The sequence below is a fragment of the Canis lupus genome, chromosome 36 (assembly GCF_048164855.1).
Source record: "Canis lupus baileyi chromosome 36, mCanLup2.hap1, whole genome shotgun sequence".
Taxonomy (NCBI): Eukaryota; Metazoa; Chordata; class Mammalia; order Carnivora; family Canidae; genus Canis; species Canis lupus.
The window spans coordinates 1,321,628-1,342,047 of NC_132873.1; the positions used below are offsets into that span (position 1 = coordinate 1,321,628).

Here is a 20,420-nt window from a genome sequence, read left to right on the forward strand (position 1 = left end):
GGTCGCAAAAGGACAAATGCTGCATAATTTCACTTATATGACGTACGTAGCCAGACTAGTCAAATTCTTGGACAGAAAGTAGAATGGTAGTTGCCAAGGGCTGCAGGGAAACTATTGTCCCGTGCGGTACAGAGTTTCAGTCTGGGGAAATGAAAAAGTTCTGGAGATGGATGGTGGTGAGGACTGCGCAACATTATGGATGTATTTCATGCCGCCGAACTGTACATTTAAAAATGGGTAACACGGGAAATTTGATGTCACGTGTATTTTACTACAATAAAAAAACCTGATACCCTTAAAATGGAGCCAAAATTTAAACCATAATAAAAGGATAAGACACTTCTTAAAAGACTATTGCAGCAAATGGACCAGGAAGAGAGGAATCTTAATGGTCTGTTCTACACAAGGGCTGTCTAACGTATTGGGAGTTTTCTTGCCATCACGCGGTATGTGTTGAGCATTTTCTGTACAGTGTTTTTTGGTGAGTGGAACCGCGGATCTCTGCAGTTAGGTAAAGTAGACATTACTTCATGTGTTATTTCAAGAAGGGAAATAACAATGCTTCCTTGGGCAGCTGCAAACGTAAGAGTAGTGACTTTCAAAAACTATAAAAGAAAGGAGTCAGGTATCATATATTTTCCCTCTGTTTTGTATTAAGCCACTTAGTCTAAATTTTTACAGCCCAGCTGCATTTTGCTTTGGTCAAAAGACAGGTGTAACCTGGAATTTAAAAGAGACACATGCGTGCATGCACATGCCCACACACGCGCGGGCTCGTTACAACGATATTTGAGGTCAGGCTCCACAGGCCATCGCTCTGACTCAACACCTTACTACTACTAAGGCTTTGGGTAGCACCTTCTCCTCTGGAATTGGGTTTCTATTAGATCATGTCCAGTGGTCTATTTGGCTTTAGCATTTTGTGAACTTTCTGGTCACATGTTGGGATTTTTAGTGCATATACAGATTTTAAAACACCTTGCTCTTGGCTCTTGATCCATACAGCTCTTTTCTCATTCCCCAAATCAAAAAGAGTCCTTGAAGATTGCTTTTGAAGAAAATGTAGAAAACCTAGTAGACTCAGTTAATAGCCAAGACTCGAGAAGAGCCACGGTCAAAGACGGAAGCATCGTGACGCCAGGTGGCGTTCTATCCATTGTGCTCAGTGTTGTTACAGAAGCATTTCTGTGAAAACCACTGTTGAGCCCCTTTGACATTGGTGCTGATGGAATCTGCCATTGACTCTCTGGAGCTGGCCTCTGGTGGGCACTGCCGCCGCCCTGCTGCATACACTACCTGGAAAGATCACGAGAACGTGGAGGGGAATGGAAGGTGACAGACTTGGATCCCCATCTGAAAATAGTGGCTTGGGAATTAAAACAAAGTTTTCCTAGGAAAATAAGTGAAATGGCTGCTTAGCTAAAGTTTCAGGTGCCCTTACCGGCTTGCTTTCTACCTGCTGTCCGGTGGTCACTCAGGTAACGTAGGGATGTGCCAGATGCAAAGCCTCACCTACTCTTGTGTTGCCAGGATTTTCCCTTTGGCTGTAAGTTCCTTTGATAGTTGGGTGTCTCATTTTCTGGGATGGGTGATATTGAATGTTCTGAAAGAAGAGATATTTGGCATCCAGTCGAAAAGTTCAATGTGAATCAACTAAACATGACATCCTCTTGGCAATTACTTCATGATTGTTAGTCTTGCCAGTAAATGGGCTAAGAGAGATTTTCTTTGACTATATATGATGGATTATTCCTTTTTTTACTATAAAACTTATAGGAAGAAAAATTCATCGTGTTTTCATGTTGCTTTTTCATCTGTTGTTCTAGATTTATCCACCAAAGATTGACACCAAATATACTTGTGTGCTGATAGTACATCAACATTGCCCAGAGAAATTAATTTGTCTTCTCTCCCATGGGCAAAATTCTGCTGTTATGGTGTAAAGCAGTGGTTGATTTAGACATAATTCAAAACCTATCAATATTATTCTAAGCATTAATCTCCTAAATCCTCACAGCTCTATTGTGAGTTGACTGATTACATTTACACGTTAGCTTTTCTCTCTTTTTTTGTATTATGGGAATACTATTGAGTAAATGACTGCTTCATTGTCTTCTTACAAGAGGCAGATCTGCCTCATTCATTCATTCATTCATTCATTCAAAAAGCATTTATTGAGGGCCTACTATGTGCCGGGCACTATTCTGGAAGCTTGGGACACATCAATAAACAAGAGACTACATGACCACCTCATGAAGCATATGTTGTATACTGTGGAGTGATGATAATACAGTCATAAAGTAAAATGTTAAGTCACAAATACTTTGAAAAATACTGGAGTAGGGTTGGAGGATTAGGGGTCTTGGGGCGGGCCAGCGATGGCAGGTAGCACATTCCATGTAGAGTGGTCAGGGCAGTCCTTACTGAGAAGTAGTGGATGTTCAAATAGACTTGATGGAAGTGGAGAGAGTGACTCATGCAGATACGTGGGGGGAGAGAGTGACTCATGCACTGAGTCCGGGGAGGGCTGGTGCCAAGGCCCTGAGGTAGGGTGCCTAGTACGCCTAGGGCAGGGTGAGGAATGGGAAGAGTGTTCAGTGACATCAAACGGAGGGACGGGCACAGTGAGTAGGGTCATCTCGGTCATGGTGGAGACTTGGTCATGGCTTTTTCTTGGAGGGAACATTTTGAGCAGAGGAGTGACCTGTCCTGCGTTCAATCTGGCTGTGATATTAAGAACAGATGGTAAGGGAGCAGTGGACGAAGTCATTGTCAGGACCTGTTTAATCAAGTCTCTTAAAACTTCACCACCTGTTAGAATTTATTGAAGAGAAAATGTTGAGCATTCTAAGGAACTTTAGTTTCGTCTTTTTCTTGCGCTCCTATTAGTCCGGGGCCTCTTGGTTGATTTACCATCAAAGTATCGAAGTGTAGAGGTCTTTTTGGGTCTGCCTTCATGAAAAAGATAAGCTATTTAAAGCAGAAATCATTTGTCATGCAACTTTCTAATGTAAATGTGACTGCAAAGAGCCCTTCTTCTGTGGCCCAGTTTGCGAGATAACCGAGATAACCGAGATAACCGAAAGGAGAAACAACCCCCACCCACGCCCCCTTCCATGCTGCATTCCATTAAATTCTCAGTAATAGCCTAGAATTGAAAATGTATCCCAAAGGGAGAGACGGTCACACGACGAGGATGAGAGGCAGCACTTCCCAGCCTGGGTCCCCAGGACCTCATGGACAGTGTTGGGTGGAAGCTGCCGACGATGCCCTCAGAGCAAGATGGTGCTCCCCAAATCCTTGACGCCCAGTTCTAGCTCTGTTACCTCCCTGTGTTTTGGGGCTTACCTGCCCTTTGGGAAGAATTTATGTCAAGTCTATTTTCACTTTTGATGAAGGGGATGCTTACAAATACTGGGCTGTTTCTTGACCTCAAGCTCACGTCGGCAAAGCCGTGTTTTCTTGGGCAGGGAGCTGGGGTGTGTGAGTGCTTGCTCTGGTGCCCCTGAGTGACAGCTCTGCTTCCAGCTGCCCGGCGTCCCAGAAAACCCAGTTCTTCCTTCCCTGTGTTATGTGGCAGCTACTGTATCCTATAGCTCCCTATAGCGATCTCCCCTTACATTTTAAAAACTATAGCTGATACATAATTATTACAGAATATTTGGAGAAAACAAATACAAAGAGGAAAATACAAACCACCTGACATGATGCCTGAGCGAGCCTTCCGATATTGTTTATACGATTACTTTTTCCTCCAAATAGTGTAAAAAGTTAACATGAACAATATCTGAAATTATTGGGGCCCCAAGAAAGAACATTTAGAGTCTCAATCACATACACACATATATATAAAAGAATATATATATATTTTTTAAATACTGAAAATATCAAGTCAACTTTCAAAAGTAAGATAGGTAAAAGGGAGAATCTGAAATGATATGAAATGGGGGCCCCAAGAAAGAACATTTAGAGTCTCAATCACATACACACACATATATAAAAGAATATATATATATATTTAAATACTGAAAATATCAAGTCAACTTTCAAAAGTAAGATAGGTAAAAGGGAGAATCTGAAATGATATGAAATGGGGGCACCGGGGTGGCTCCGTCAGTTAAGCATCTGACTCTTGAGTTTGGCTCAGGTCGTGATCTCAGGGTGGTGAGATCGAGCCCTGTGTTGGGCTTCCTGCTGGGTGTGGGGCCTGCTTGGGGTTCTCTCTCTTTCCCTTTGCCTGTCCACCTCCCCTTCTTAAAAAAAAAAAAAAAAAAGGAAAAAAATGATACAAAATGATAGGCAGCAAAAATAGGTAGCTAAAACACAAGTGATAGGATATAAAAATAGTCAGCTACATGATATAAAAATATGTACGTAAAGTGATATAGAATAATCCTTTACTTGTATCAAAAATGGAAGTGTGACTGTGAATTTAATAAGGCATGTGTTAGTGGTTACGGGGAGGGGTTCCTTGGGTTTGGCACAGTCAGTAAGGAAAGCACGTGGTCATTCGGAACCTGTCTGGTTTCTTTTAAACTTGGCAAGCACGCCTGCTGGAGAGCTACGCGGTTTTTCTGGTGTTTATAGTCAAGTCTGTGTTTTTCTTCTTCCAGACATTACACGTTTGACATTCTTTCTCTCTCTAACCCTTACTTACTACGGTACCAATTCTCCTGTGACGTCTGTGGTTGTCGGTCCCCATTACACACGGAGGTTTCTGCCATGCGCAGACTAGCGAAGGCACAGAAAGAGGGTCAATCTTAGAGTCATCGTCGCCTGCCAAAGTTCTGAAAACCATTGTAACTAAATCATGTATATTCCTTGGGTAAAAGGCGTAGAGCAAAAGGGAAAACAAACGCTTTGACTCCTGGAAACTTGAACACGAAATAGGTAAGGGTCAGCCTATGAGATGCCGAACTACATTTCTAAAAATTTTTATTATTATTATTTTTTAATGTTTCAAGTCCTTACTTAAATTCTAGTTAGTTAATATATGGTGCGTTATTAGTTTCAGGAGTGGAAGTTAGCGATTCATTCCTTACATACAACACCCAGGGCTCAGCACAAGTGCCCTCCTGAATCCCCGTCACCGGTTAGCCCCTGTCCCCCCACCTCCCCTCCAGGGACCTCCTAGTTTATTCTCTGTGGTTAAGAGTCTCTGATGATTTGCCTCCCTCTCTTTTTTGTTCTTTCCCCATGTTTATCTGTTTGTTAAAATCTATTTATTTATTTATTTATTTATTTATTTATTTATTTATTTATATTTATTCATGAGAGACACACAGGGAGAGGCAGAGACACAGGCAGAGGGAGAAGCAGGCTCCCTGTGGGGAGCCCGAGGCGGGACTCGATCCCAGGACTTTAGGGTCATGCCCTGAGCCGAAGGCTGATGCTCAACTGCTGAGCCCCCCGGGTGCCCCTGTGTATCTGTCTTGTTTCTTAAGTTCCATGTAAGAGTGAAATGACAGTAGTTGTCTTTCTCTGACTGATGTATTTCACTTAGCATCATACCCCGTAGCTCCATCACTGTCATGGCAAATGGCAAGATTTCATTCTTTTTTTATGGCCGAGTAATATTCCAAACTACATTTTCCCCCAAGTATGTAGAAGGGGGATATAACCCTGAGCTACCATAAGGTGTTAGCATGTACTGAGCGTGTGTTATTACTCCGAGTAGTTTAGAACACGTTGGCTACACATCTCAAGGAGCGTATGGATCACTTAGTTGGCAGGATCAATGTGGGGACTGAGGGCTTTTGTCTTGACTTCAGAAGGGGAGCCCCGTGTGTCGTGATGGTAATGGGAGGAAACACGGTCTTCACAAGGATTTCAGGAAATCGCACGTAAATGTGTGTGAAGTTGCACTGGTCACTGCTTCCTTCTTCCTGAGCCCACCGACGGGTGGCCCGGGCTTCTGTTGGATGCCGGCCTTTTCCTGCCTGGGCCATTCAGAGGCAAACCCTTTCTGTGGCGGCTTCTCCCTATATATTTTCTCCCAGGTTCTTTTTCCATGACTCACCGTTGTACAGGTGTCAAGCCTGCGTCATTTCACGTGTTGGCTGACGGTGATTTCTGAGTAGCCAGCACCGAAGGGTCCCCTGCCCACAACCCTGCTGCAGGGCTGCGTCTTTCCCTAAGATTCAGTGTTCCAGAGGGACGTGCAAACGCAACTGGCACAATTCCCTTCTTTCCGTTTGGCCCCCCAAATCCTGATCTTTTCTGTCATCCCACAGGTCGGAATCAGTGAGCTGGAAAACTGGAGAGAGGGACCGTGCCATTGGCCATGTGCACGGCACCCGCACGGTGACGTTAGTTAGTGCTTTGGCCTCCGTGTGGGCAGCACAGATCCGCAGTCACTAATTCGGAGCGTTTGGGATGTGAGCTCAGCCGGGGCCTGATGGCCCTGCGGTCGTGCCTCAGCTCTGGGGGGGCCCACGTTCCGGAGTAGGAACAGAGACATGGATTGAGGGGGCTGCGTGTCCAACTTCCCCTGGCTCTGTCATCTAATTTGGGGGGTTTATTTTTTGTCTTGTTCTGTTTGCTTTGTTTTTAAAGGGCTGTTGTTCAGCCTGTGGGAAGAGACATACGGGGCAGGGGAGGCAGGATTCAGCATTCGACTCGAGTTCGAGTTCTGACAGCCTCGCATCCCACATTTCTGCTGGCTTTCAACTCAAAGGCCAGGAAAACGAAAGTCCTTCTTAAGTGTCTTTTGGAGCCGAGACTGCCGTCACCGAGGCTCATCTCTCTGGTTCTAATCACAGCACCTTCCCCGCGTGTTTTCTGAACTCAGGCATACAGTTTGCACGCCAGTGGTCGTGGGTGACCTGCCGTCCTGAGACGTTCCAGAGCAGTCTGGCCTGAGGACACAGCACGGCTGCACCCATCCCCTTGCCCTCGGGCTGGATGCCCTGCTGTTAGGAGAAGACACTTAACTGTTGCGTGACGTGAACAGCACTTACACGGGGCGTTCCGAGAGGTAACATTTCATAACACTAAAACTGCATTTTAAAAACTGAAATGGGGGCCGTTAGATGCCTCCACAGCGTCTAATTTTTGCATGCCATTTTGGCTCCTCTTGATTCATCTGAGATATAAATTTAAAAATCAACGTTTGAATAAGGCTTTTATCTTTCTGGACAAGGAAGACCTAGAAGTGAACTCCTGATGTATTTGAGGATGGAAGGTCTGAGGCTTGGGATGGATTGTCTTCACTGAGCACCAGTGATTTACAAGAAGAAAAAAGAAACTTGGCTGCTGGTGGATGTATTTGTTCGCCATTGATAACATCGCTGCGGCTTCAAGTTGCCCTAAACACAGTTCAAACAGTCGAGGGAAAATGTCGCCTTTTGGCTACAAAGGGAGGTTCAACATCATAGGGACTTTAAACGTGGTGAGGCCAGCCCCACTGGTGCTAGTTTTCCCTTCAAGGAGGCGACGTTACATAACCACTTCAAGAGTGGGCTCTAGAATCAAAGCCCAGCTCTGGAGTCTTCTAGGCTGATTGACCTGGAGCAGGTGCTTCGCTTTTTGGGGGGCCCCAGTTTCCTTACCAATTACATGGGGGTGGGAATAACATTTTGATGAGGATGACACGGGGGTATTGCAGGTGAAGTGCTTAGCGTGTGCCTACTGCATGCTCAGCATACATCAACCATTAAAAGCAGGTCTGGTGTTAGCATAAGGCTCAGTTATAATTATTTGCATAAATAGAAAAAATGGGGAAAAATGGGCTGGGAAGCAGGAGCTTGTTTTAACTCTGCCCAACTGAGGGTCCAGCCATCAGCTCTCTGCAGGGTCTGCAGTTCCTTCTCTTCAGAGGACAGGGTTTGCCCCGAAGCAGCTCTGTTGTCTTTTCTCACATCAGCATTTTAAGAGTCCAGGAATGAGGGATTATTTCATTTTAAATACTTCACTGTGTAGACACCGAATAAATATTTGCAAAGTTGACTGGAATCTGCTCACCTTATCTCTAGAACGTAGATGATTGGGTTTTATGGCAGGTATTGCTGGCATAGACAACAGCAGTGATGCCTTCTGAGATGAAAAAAGGGAGGCGCCTGAGTGGCTCAGCAGTTGAGCATCTGGCTTCAGTTCAGGGTGTGACCGCGGAGTCCCGGGATCAAGTCCCACATCTGGCTCCCCACGGGGAGCCTGCTTCTCCCTCTCCCTCTGGGTGCTGCTCCCCCTGCTTGTGCTAAGTCAACAAATCAACAAATGTCTAGAATGATGCGTGTCCTATTGGGGTAGGGGCTCCCCTGGTCTAGTATGACCTCGACTTAACTCATTACATCTGCAGGGACCAAGGTCACATTCTGGGCTACTAGGGGTCAGGACCTTCACATATGAATTCTAGGGTGATGCAGTGCAACCCATAATAGGCTGCTTATCCTGTCCTAGAGTTGCTGCCTGGCCCTCCCTCCCTCTCCCCCCCCACCTCCCTCCCCTCCTCCCTCCAGTGGACATTACTGTGCGGTGTGGTACAGGTAGGTGGATACCAGGCAGTTTTATGAGGAGTTCTCTTTGCAGAGGAACCTCTAAAATTTTATGTAAATGGTCAGGAGCTAATTCTCCACAGTTAATCCTTTAATTCTCAGCAGTTAATCCTTTAATTTGTGGATTATCTCTACCTTCTGTTTCTAAGATCTCAGATCTCATTCCTTTCTTCCTTCTCTCTCGCTGCCCCTGAGCAGATGCTCAGTGCTTCCTGCCGCCAGGCTGCTGCCCTCCCTGGGCACCTCAGGCCTTCTGAGCCGACTGTCTTGCCACCAGGTGGTGTGCGAGGATCGGGGAAAGAATCGAAGATGTTGGCCTATGCAGCTGCTGCTCTTCAATATTTTTGTTTCAGCAGAAAGGCTGACACAACCATCCAAAATGAGGTTCTGAGATGGCGTGGATTGCACTCTCCGCGCTAGATTTACCTTCTCCTACTGTAGGAACAGTAACCGGAGCTAGAAATCTTGGGGACAGGAAACCTATACGATTTGATGCCTTAAGTTCATAGGGGATTCCGATTCACGAGAGATTGGACGGTGACCCTGGGCTGAGACGTGGGAGCAGGTTCCCGGCCCGGGGCCACTTCCTCAGACAGATTCAGGAGTCACAACAAAGGAAGTGCGCCGGGCGGGGCAGATGCCACAGAAAGAGCGGGCAGGAGGGGCTTCTGCGGACCCTCGTTCAGCAGGTCGTGGTTGCCCGAGGCCGAGCCCCAGCGGGTCCCAGACTGTGGCCACTCACCTGTGCGTGGCTTGAAGGCCCTTTTGTTGGTATTATTATTAACATTAGTTGCCAACATTAGAATAATCCCAATATTTTACATAAGCATCCGGATTTCAGGCTTCTTTTGGAAAAGAAAAAATCTGAAGACCCAGTGACACGGGCTGGTACTTCCTGCTGGTGGGCCCTTGGCGGGGCTGGTTGTGCCTGTGCCCTTAGTCACAGCGAGCCATTCCGGGCCACTCTGTCCCTCCTCCCTCTATTCTATCACCCGGGACCTCTACCCTCCCGTGCAAGGTGACTGCCCTGTGTCAGCCGTGAGGGGATGGGAGTCTGGGACCCTGCTCCCCTTTTGTTTCATAGGTGAGGACGCAGGGCCCCAGAGGGGAGCCAGGGCAGGTTGGCGGTGGCACCTGCCCCCTGGTTCCTGCTGGGGGGTTGTGGCCCCTGTGAAGAGGGCCTGGCAGGGGTGTGGGGGGGAAGGGGGAGCGCCCACCAGGAGCCCAGAGGTTCTGCACACACTAGGGGGGAGTGTGTGTGGAGGGGAGCCGCTCACCCGGAGCCGGGAGGTTCTGCACACACTGGGGGTGTTGGGGGGTCTGCCCACACTAGGTGGGAGTGTTGGGGGGAGCCGCCCCCAGGAGCCCGGAGGGTCTGCGCACACTAGATGGGGGTGTTGCAGGGGGGGCCTCCCACCTGAAGCCCGGAGGGTCTGTACACACAGGGGGTGTTGGGGGGCCACCCCCCAGGAGCTGGGAGGGTCTGCACACAGTAGGGGTGTTGGGGGGGCACCCCCAGGAGCTGGGAGGGTCTGCGCACACTGGGGGTGTTGGGAGGAGCCGCCCCCCAGGAGCCCGGAGGGTCTGCGCACACTGGGGGTGTTGGAGGAGCCGCCCCCCAGGAGCCGGGAGGGTCTGCACACACTGGGGGTGTTGGGAGGAGCCGCCCCCCAGGAGCCGGGAGGGTCTGCGCACACTGGGGGTGTTGGGAGGAGCCGCCCCCCCAGGAGCCCGGAGGGTCTGCGCACACTGAGGGTGTTGTGGGGGCACCACCAGGAGCCGGGAGGGTCTGCGCACCCTGGGGGTGTTGGGGGGGCGCCCCCAGGAGCCCGGAGGGTCTGTGCACACTGGGGGTGTTGGGGGGAGCCGCCCCCCAGGAGCCGGGAGGGTCTGCACACACTGGGGGTGTTGGAGGAGCCGCCCCCCAGGAGCCGGGAGGGTCTGCGCACACTGGGGGTGTTGGGAGGAGCCGCCCCCCCAGGAGCCCGGAGGGTCTGCGCACACTGAGGGTGTTGTGGGGGCACCACCAGGAGCCGGGAGGGTCTGCGCACCCTGGGGGTGTTGGGGGGGCGCCCCCAGGAGCCCGGAGGGTCTGTGCACACTGGGGGTGTTGGGGGGAGCCGCCCCCCAGGAGCCGGGAGGGTCTGCGCACACTGAGGGTGTTGGGGGGGGGCGCCCCCAGGAGCCGGGAGGGTCTGCGCACACTGGGGGTGTTGGGAGGAGCCGCCCCCCAGGAGCCGGGAGGGTCTGCGCACACTGGGGGTGTTGGGAGGAGCCGCCCCCCAGGAGCCCGGAGGGTCTGCGCACACTGGGGGTGTTGGGAGGAGCCGCCCCCCAGGAGCCGGGAGGGTCTGCGCACACTGGGGGTATTGGGAGGAGCCGCCCCCCCAGGAGCCCGGAGGGTCTGCGCACACTGAGGGTGTTGTGGGGGCACCACCAGGAGCCGGGAGGGTCTGCGCACCCTGGGGGTGTTGGGGGGAGCCGCCCCCCAGGAGCCGGGAGGGTCTGCGCACCCTGGGGGTGTTGGGAGGAGCCGCCCCCCAGGAGCCCGGAGGGTCTGCGCACACTGGGGGTGTTGGGAGGAGCCGCCCCCCAGGAGCCGGGAGGGTCTGCACACACTGGGGGTGTTGGGAGGAGCCGCCCCCCAGGAGCCGGGAGGGTCTGCGCACACTGGGGGTGTTGGGAGGAGCCGCCCCCCCAGGAGCCCGGAGGGTCTGCGCACACTGAGGGTGTTGTGGGGGCACCACCAGGAGCCGGGAGGGTCTGCGCACCCTGGGGGTGTTGGGGGGAGCCGCCCCCCAGGAGCCGGGAGGGTCTGCGCACCCTGGGGGTGTTGGGGGGAGCCGCCCCCCAGGAGCCCGGAGGGTCTGCGCACACTGGGGGTGTTGGGAGGAGCCGCCCCCCAGGAGCCGGGAGGGTCTGCACACACTGGGGGTGTTGGGAGGAGCCGCCCCCCAGGAGCCGGGAGGGTCTGCGCACACTGGGGGTGTTGGGAGGAGCCGCCCCCCCAGGAGCCCGGAGGGTCTGCGCACACTGAGGGTGTTGTGGGGGCACCACCAGGAGCCGGGAGGGTCTGCGCACCCTGGGGGTGTTGGGGGGAGCCGCCCCCCAGGAGCCCGGAGGGTCTGTGCACACTGGGGGTGTTGGGGGGAGCCGCCCCCCAGGAGCCGGGAGGGTCTGCACACACTGGGGGTGTTGGAGGAGCCGCCCCCCAGGAGCCGGGAGGGTCTGCGCACACTGGGGGTGTTGGGAGGAGCCGCCCCCCCAGGAGCCCGGAGGGTCTGCGCACACTGAGGGTGTTGTGGGGGCACCACCAGGAGCCGGGAGGGTCTGCGCACCCTGGGGGTGTTGGGGGGGCGCCCCCAGGAGCCCGGAGGGTCTGTGCACACTGGGGGTGTTGGGGGGAGCCGCCCCCCAGGAGCCGGGAGGGTCTGCGCACACTGAGGGTGTTGGGGGGGGCGCCCCCAGGAGCCGGGAGGGTCTGCGCACACTGGGGGTGTTGAGAGGAGCTGCCCCCCCAGGACCCCGGAGGGTCTGTGCACACTGGGGGTGTTGGGAGGAGCCGCCCCCCAGGACCCCGGAGGGTCTGTGCACACTGGGGGTGTTGGGGGGAGCCGCCCCCCAGGAGCCCGGAGGGTCTGCGCACACTGGGGGTGCGGAGGGAGCGCCCTAGGGCCCGAGGAGGGGAACCCTGGGGGGGAAGGGAGTCGCGCTTGTCCGGCACCTTCCAGAGAGCCCTGCGCTGCCCAGGGGCGGCCCGAGGGAGGGCGGTGCAGGGGCGCAGGCGGGGCCCCAAGGAGGCCGAGCCCCCCGCGGCCTGTGCAGCCGCGCCCCAGGTCCGCGCAGCAGCCGCCGGTCCCAGTCTGTGGGTCCTGCCGAGCTCTCTGGGCCCGCGGCCCGAGGTCTCTTGCAGCTGGAGGAAAACCCTTCCCTGTCCTCGTGGGGTGCTCAGTAAAACCCCAGGCTTTTCAGAGGTCATCTCCGGAAAAACCAGAATGTTCTAGAAAGCCCCCGCCCTGAGGCCAGGGAGTAGCCCGCGGCTCCTGCGGGTGTAGTTTTATGTGTTGAAAGCGCTTTGGCATTTGCTTGGTGTTTGGCCTTCAGGTTGAACGTCCCCTGATTTCTGCTGAACTTGGGAACGTCCTTTTCAATAAGCCCTTTTTCCTTCTAATTCTAAAACCGTGTATGTGAACTTGGGAAATTCCAGGCGAGTGCAGAGAAGAAGATAACATTTATAATTCCCTCTTCCAGGATGAACAGTATGAACAAGTTCATGTCTTTCCTTTATATAATGTCTTCGTAAGTACGGTTTCAAAGTGTTGCTGTCGTACTCCGTGTCCTATGTTATATTCCGTTTCTTTTTAATGTGACGTTATATTGTAGGCATTCTCACTTACTGAAATCATTTAACAAATAGCATTTTAAAATTCCTCTTATTGGCAATTTAGGTAGCTTGCAGTTTTATTTTTTTGTATTACTATAAAGAACTCTACAGTGAGCATTAATGCTTAAATATCTGCATTTTAAGGCCATCCTTAATATAGATGCAAGCAGTAGGCTTATTGGGGCAGAATGTATGGGCACTTTCTGGACTCGACAGTGTAAGTCAAGGTTGAGATTCTAGAGAGAACTGTTTCTTAGTTTTTGTTTTTGTTTTTTAAGATGTTATTTATTTATTCCTGAGACACACAGAGAGAGAAGCAGAGACACAGGCAGAGGGAGAAGCAGGCTCCATGCAGGGACCCCAATGCGGGACTCGATCCTGGGACCCCAGGATCACACCCTGAGCCCAAGGCAGAGCCCCCGGGGTGCCCCGGGACTGTTGTTGTTGTTTTTTTTTTTTTTTTATTTATGATAGTCACACACAGAGAGAGAGAGAGAGAGAGAGAGAGAGAGGCAAAGAGGCAAAGACATAGGCAGAGGGAGAAGCAGGCTCCATGCACTGGGAGCCCGACGTGGGATTCGATCCTGGGTTTCCAGGATCACACCCTGGGCCAAAGGCAGGCGCCAAACCGCTGCGCCACCCAGGGATCCCGGGACTGTTGTTTTTTAAACACGAGAGCAACTTAGCATTATTCAGTGTCTATATGTACGGAGTCTCAAAGGGAGGGTGGGTGTCAGGATGCTGGATCCACATTCCTGAAGACATAGGTGAGGTGGAAAGCCAGGGCAGAGAAAGATGTGTGTTCTCTGACACAGGGAGAAAATACGTTGGCGAGGGTGGAGGTGGGGGTGACTGGATTTGTGCCACACGGTGTGCGGGTGGTGGGAGGAGTAAAGGAAATCCTGCAGCATGATTTTTATCCTCTTGACTTTTATCTTCCCAGAGCAGGGAGTCAGAATGGAATAGGAGGGGCTTGGTGGTGACTTGCAATAACCTCTGCAGGGAATAGAAGGGGGAGTTGCTTAGCAACCCTTGACGTGAAGAGGTAGATGGAGAGTTTCCAGGTAACACTGGAGATTTCGCCGAGCTGGACCATCATCCATCGAAAGTAGTTCCAATCTGCAAAGTCCTCTGTGATTTTTCTCAGCAGTACGTGGTGCCTCAGTGTAGCCGCGGAGATGAGGGTGGACGCGCTGATCCGGGTTGGGAGTTGGTAGAGAGGCTGCAGAAGTTGGAAGAGGGGCTAAGGGGGGGAGGACTCTAGCATTAGTGCTGTTTAACTGATGTGTCGTGGGATCCAGGGCACCAGAGGCTGGGCCTGTCAGGTTGATGGAATCGGAGGGAAGGAACATATTCTGTGCGTTTGTATTGGCCGCTCAGATCCTGAAACAAGCCAGGCTGGAATAGGTGGTGTTCATGAGGTGACAGTGTTGGGGATAGGGAAAGATTCCTGGATTCCTCTCTTCTTGGAAGGGAGTTGTGGGTCTAATACATGAGTTCAGGTCAGCAGCAGGGAGATTGGCAAACATCATGAACCAAAGGTGCTGCTAGTTGCTTTCACCTTTTATCTTCAATGAGAAGGAAGATGCTAATGCTGGTTCAAAGCGTCGGACTAAGTAGATTGGTATTGGTCTGCTCTGTGCTTCCTGCAAAGGCCTACCGGTACCTCCCTGGACACGCTTCAGAAATAGAATCACAAAAATGCCCCGAGCAGTTTGCATTCTGGGTCAAAATGAGAAATTCGTGCCGTACCCAGTGAGGTCAAGGGTTATACTAGCGGAAGCTCTGAGGACAGGGAATTCCAAATGGATTCCTTGGATTCCAAACCTGACATGTTGGGATTTAAAGGATTATCTGGTACAGAACCAGACCCCTTGGAAGGGCTTCTGGGATAGGAATGGGAGGTCTTGGCGAAGCTAAGTGTCCACCTGAGGCCAAAGCATTTGGGCGAAATGTAAGAAGTCAGCCTTGTTCAACACACTTCATTGGATTTTATGGTTATTTCTGGCATTTTCTAGAAGAGTATTACCGGTCAGCCTCTCCATTACTCCTCTCGTCTCAGCAATATTATGGAAGGAGGTCTGGGTGTTGTTTTCTGAAGTCATATGAGGATTGTTTATGACATCAACTTGAATGTCAGTTGGCTCTTTGTAAATATTGAAAAAACTCTTCCAATGGCCTTTTTCCTACTCTCAAGCTAAGGCTAATCAATAAAGGTGTTTGATTAGCCTCTTGAAACCTATTATTCAAATCTGCCTTGACTGACTAAACTGATAAATTGGGTAAAATTAATCGCCAGAGGTGAGGAACTCTTGTGCATCACTGCAGTTTGGTCTGCTGGTTCTCTCAAGCCACACCGTTGACTCTGGAGGCGTGACAGACACCAGACACCACACGAACGAGGTTTGTCTCCGAGCAGAACTCAGGAGGGCTGAATCTCTCAACACTGTCTTAGGCAAGGCAATCATGGGCTAAATTTGAAGCAATTTGTTGTTTCTTTTGAATTTAGATTGTATTTCTGTATTTTATGTTGGCCTTTACAGACGTGTGTATTATGTTCCTGATGATCCTTTCTGAACTCACTGCTACATAGAGTTGCTCTTTGTTCATTGTCCTACATTCTTGATCCATGTTTAAGATCAAGAAGGGAGGCACCTGAGCTTGAGAGACCCTTACGATGCAGAACTCCAAAGCATCCACAATTAAACTCAGCCCAAGTTCCAGTCTCTCACTGGAACTTTGGGCATCGATCTGAGTGCCCTCAATTAAAAGTAGCATTTAGTAACATTTAGCATTCTGAGGAATCAAAGCAAGGATGATTTTTGAGATCTGGAAATAGAACCAAGAAGAAGATAGCATGAAACCAGGGTTATTTAGACTGAAAGGCTGTCTTCAAATACGTGTGGAGTTGGTTATTACTCTTGGGGCAGTGACTTACTATCTTTTAATAGACACAGTGGATAAAATCAGGAAAAACTGGTTTAAACTATAACAGAAGAGGTTAGGTTAGATGGGAAGAAAGACATTTTCTGACAGGAAATGCAAAGTGAACATGAAGAAAATGTGTGGATTTCATTTCTCTAGTGAAAGTCTGGCCATTTGCTGGACATTGGATAGAATAGACTTATCCATTGGTGATGATCCAAAGCTGAGCCTTGCTCTCAAGACCCTGAGATTTTATGGTTCTTTTTTTTTTTTTTTTTTTTTTAGATTTTATTTATTTATTCATGAGAGACACAGAGAGAGGCAGAGACACAGGCAGAGGGAGAAGCAGGCTCCCTGCAGGGACCCCGATGTGGGACTCGATCCCAGGACCCCGGGATCACGCCCTGAGCCAAAGGCAGATGCTCAACCACTGAGCTACCCAGCTGCCCCAGGTTTTATGGTTCACTGTTGAACTTTGTACTTTTAGAATGTCACTTTTAGGATGATGCCTTCTTGGAAGTAAGAATATTGTTCTCAACCTAATTCTTAGAAAATAGTCACTGTGTTCCATTACTGAATTATTTATACCTATGCTGATAGTGAAATTGATATTTAAGAAAATGCTATGTTCTCAGCAGATATTTAAATTCCAGACTCAGGGTGATATTTCTTGAAGCTGCTAGATGAGCAGGGCTTTTACACTTGCTTTCTCCTCACTTGCGATGCCTTGGTCTTCGAATCCTTGTTCTAAGAGATGTTTTCTTTCTAAGACAGAATATAACCTTATTAAGAAGACCTCAGATTCTATAGGTTGGTGTAGGGGGACCTCTGAGGAAAGAGACCTGGTTTCTTTTGGTCCTCAGGTATCACCACCTAGTGAGTTTTTATGACTTATGCCCTGATGTTCAAAGCCAAACCTCTTCAATAAAAGGAGGTGAATATTTTATTTACAAAATAAATAATATGAAATATAAAACTGTAATTATTTTGGCTTTCAGTATATATTGTTCTTCTTTCCATAACACACTTAACCTCTACAATGAACTTTATTTTTTAAAAAAACGAAACCAAGGAAAAACCCTATGAAATACATTATGATTCTAAACTTCTCACATGGTACCTTGAGAAAACTTATTCTTCCATCAAATAGAGATTAACATTTAATAATTTCTGAAAAACCTATCTACTTACCTGTAAAGTACCAAAGTAAATTTCTGCATGTTATGGTGTCTTCCATTTGCTTAATGCTTTTAAAATGCATTGAAATATAAACATTTATTTAAAATACACATTTTGAAACTTAATTGGAAATGAAATTGGGTTGCTTCCAAATATAATGAATACACCATCTAAATCATTACAAATCTATTGTGATGACAAAGACAATTGTTATGTGAGATAATCTATTTTAAAGCTCTCAGCCAAGTTACCCACAAAGTGGAGTAAAGACATTTAAGAATTAGTTTGATCTTAAAAAAAAAAAAAAAAAAGAATTAGTTTGATCTTCAACAAAGACGCCAAGAACACACAACAGAGAAAGGACATTCTTTCAATAAATGGCATTGGGAAAACTGGTTATCCACTTGCAAAAGACTGAAATTGGACCCTTCTCTTACTTTCCTTACCTACTTCCCTTCCTTTGTCCATATTAAAAAAAAATCAACTCAAAACAGATTAAGACTTAAATGTAACTGAAACTGCAAATCTAAGAATTTGCAGAAAGGAAAAAAGTGTAAGGAAATAGGTTCATAACATTGGTCTGGGCAGGGATATTTTGGTTATTACCCCAAAAGCAAGGGCAACAAAAGCAAAAATAAATGAAGTTACAGCAAACTAAACAGCTTTTTCGCAGGGAAGGAAACAATCAACAGAAGGAAGAGACCACCTGGGAATGGAAGAAGATCTTTGTAAACCATATATCTGTTAAGAGGTTAATATCCAAAATTACAAGTAACTCAGACAAGTCAATAGCAAGAAAATAAATAACCTGATTAAAAAGTGGAGAAAGGGGCAGCTCCAGCGTCTCAGCTGTTTAGCGCCGCCTTCAGCCCAGGGTGTGATCCTGGAGTCCCGGGATCGAGTCCCACGTCGGGCTCCCTGCATGGAGCCTGCTTCTCCTTCTCCCTCTGCCTGTGTCTCTGCCTCTCTCTCTCTCTCTGTGTCTCTCATGAATAAATAAATAAAATCTTAAAAAAAAGTGGAGAAAGGACCTGAACAGATATTTCTTCAAAGAAGACATGTAGATAGCCAGCGGGCCCGCGAAAAGATGCTCAACATTGTTAATCATCAGAGAGCTGCAAATCCAAACCGTAGGAGATCAGCTCGCCTTGGTGAGAATGACTGTTACCAAAGAGACAATAGCGTTGGTGGAAGCGTGGAGAAACGGAGCCCTGCTGGTGGGGGTGCGGACTGTGCAGCCGTTACGGCGCTTTCTCCAACGATGACAGAGAGGGCTCCTTTACGGCCGCAGTCCCGCTCTGGGGACGTCTTCAAAGGAGATGAAATCAGTGTCTTGCAGAGATACCTGCTGTCCCGAGTCGTGGCAGCCTCATTCACAGCCGCCGAGACGCATGGCCACCGACAGATGAGCCGATGAAGAAAGTGTGGAATACACGTGCATGCGTGTGTGTGTGCGTGTGTGTGTGTGCAATGGAATACGTTCAGTTATAAGAAAGGAAGAAATCCTGTCGTCCGTGATATCCTGGGTGAACCCGGGTTCGTGTTCACTGGAACAAGCCGGCCTAGAAAGCCCAATCCTGCGCCATCTGACTGACATGTGGGGTCTGAAATGTCAAAGTCACGGAGGCCCGTCGGGGAGGACGGAGATCACGGGGAGCGGGGAGCGGGGGGACAAGGGGGAAGATAGGGAGAGGTTGGGTGAGGAGCACGAGGCGCAGCTGTGCGTGTCTGGAGGCTGCCGTTGGCGACGCTGAGTGCAGGCCGTGACCCTGGGGTGAGTCCTGGAGACCTGCTGGGAGCAGACGTGAGGAGCTGTGGGCCTGCGCCGCGGCCACCGTGTGAGGCGGTGACACGTCGGTGGGCTCGACGGCAGCAGCCACCCCGCCGCGGACCCGTATCACATCCCTGTGGTGCGCCTTCGGGGTGGACGATTTTCGATCCGAAGGACTGAGAATCGGTCCTGTGTTGCTTTCCCACCGTCGCCCACACCGTGTCCTCCTCTCCTTCTCTCTTCTCTTCCTCTCTTGTCATCATGTTGCCATAGTTGTGACAGGGGACTTGGCTGTAGTTTTTAAAGTAAACTCTTCCACTGTTTTTAACCCTTTATTTTTGCCTCGTGAAGGAACATTTTATCGTGTTCTCAAAGGAGTTACGTATTTCTTCTATATGATTTTTCTGCCTCATGACTCCAAAAAAAGGAATCCTGTTTTTTGAACTCTTATCTCTCCCCCCTAATATCAATAAGCTGTGTTTTCGATGCACATGTTTCTTGGTTCTCAGATGAGTTAAATGGAATTTTTGGATGAGATCATTTCACGCTGGTGAGAATTTTTTCATTTGTTCAGAGTTACCATCATTTGTAAACCCTGCCATCTAATTTCCAGTGTCTGTGCAGAATGATTTAGCTGATCAAGTTCTGTTTTTCTCTGTCCTTTATTTGTTCTAGATACATTTCATATTGCTTTTCAGTCGACAGGGGAAATTACGGCTGCAGAAATGGTACACGACGCTCCCTGACAAAGAAAGGAAAAAGATCACCCGGGAGATTGTTCAGATTATCCTCTCTCGTGGTCAGAGGACAAGCAGTTTTGTTGACTGGAAGGAGCTCAAACTCGTTTATAAAAGGTGTGAGTAACTTTATGAGAACGGTCTTTCTCATCATTGCTTTGGGCTGTTTAATCTGAATGTTTTCAGCTACAACACAACACCCAATTCTGTCTCTTACTGAAGTCTTTGGAGTCTGGACCCCAAATACTTGTCCCAATAGGCTAACAGAAAAGAGCTCTCATTCGCCGAAAGGCTTTCCACGTGCCAGGATGGATTCTATGTGTGGATTACGTATAAGTGCATCCAAGGCATTGCTTCTAGGCCCTTCTAATGACTGTGGATGATGTAGCAAGTGAGACACCACAGTGCAGCTCTTGGGCAGCGTGCTCGCTGGTTAGGCAAACAAGACCTTATGCGGTAGTGACACCTGCTGTGGGGAGAACGCAGGCACCTGCGGGGCTCAGTCCAGTAAGTAGTTGAGCTTCTGCCTTCAGCTCTGGTCATCATCCCACAGTCCTGAGATTCAGGCCTGGGTCTGAGCGGGGGCCCAGCCTGCCACTCCCCCTGCCTGTGCTCTCTGTCAAATAAATAAATAATCTTTTTAAAAAAATGCAGGATAAAATGCTGGAGACATGGGCAGCTCTTATCATTACTATTATTACTCATATTTGTAGAGGTGGCAACCGAAGCCACAGAGAGTTTCTAAGTGGGCAGTAGCTAAATGGCAGTTGGGAGAGCCAGGATTCAAATCCATATTCTTCTGGCTTTTTTAATTTTTATTTTTTTAAAGATTTCATTTATTTGAGAAAGAGCACGTGAGTGGGAGGTGGGGGGCAGAGGGAGAGGGGAAGCCGACTCCCTGCTGAGCAGGACCCCCGAGATCATGATTGGAG

General features: G+C 49.3%; 1 protein-coding gene across 4 annotated transcripts in view; it reads left to right on the forward strand.

Moving 5' to 3' along the window:
• WDFY1 (WD repeat and FYVE domain containing 1) overlaps positions 1-20,420 on the forward strand; it is a 117,405-nt gene that overhangs the window by 81,153 nt on the left and 15,832 nt on the right. For all 4 annotated transcript variants that reach the window (XR_012024926.1, XM_072812919.1, XM_072812920.1 and 1 more), the window contains one exon: positions 19,427-19,605. Coding sequence is in view for 3 of the 4 variants with exons in the window: in XM_072812919.1 (XP_072669020.1) it covers positions 19,427-19,605 (179 nt within the window). In the remaining variant the exon portion in view is untranslated. The remainder of the gene's footprint in view (positions 1-19,426; positions 19,606-20,420) is intronic.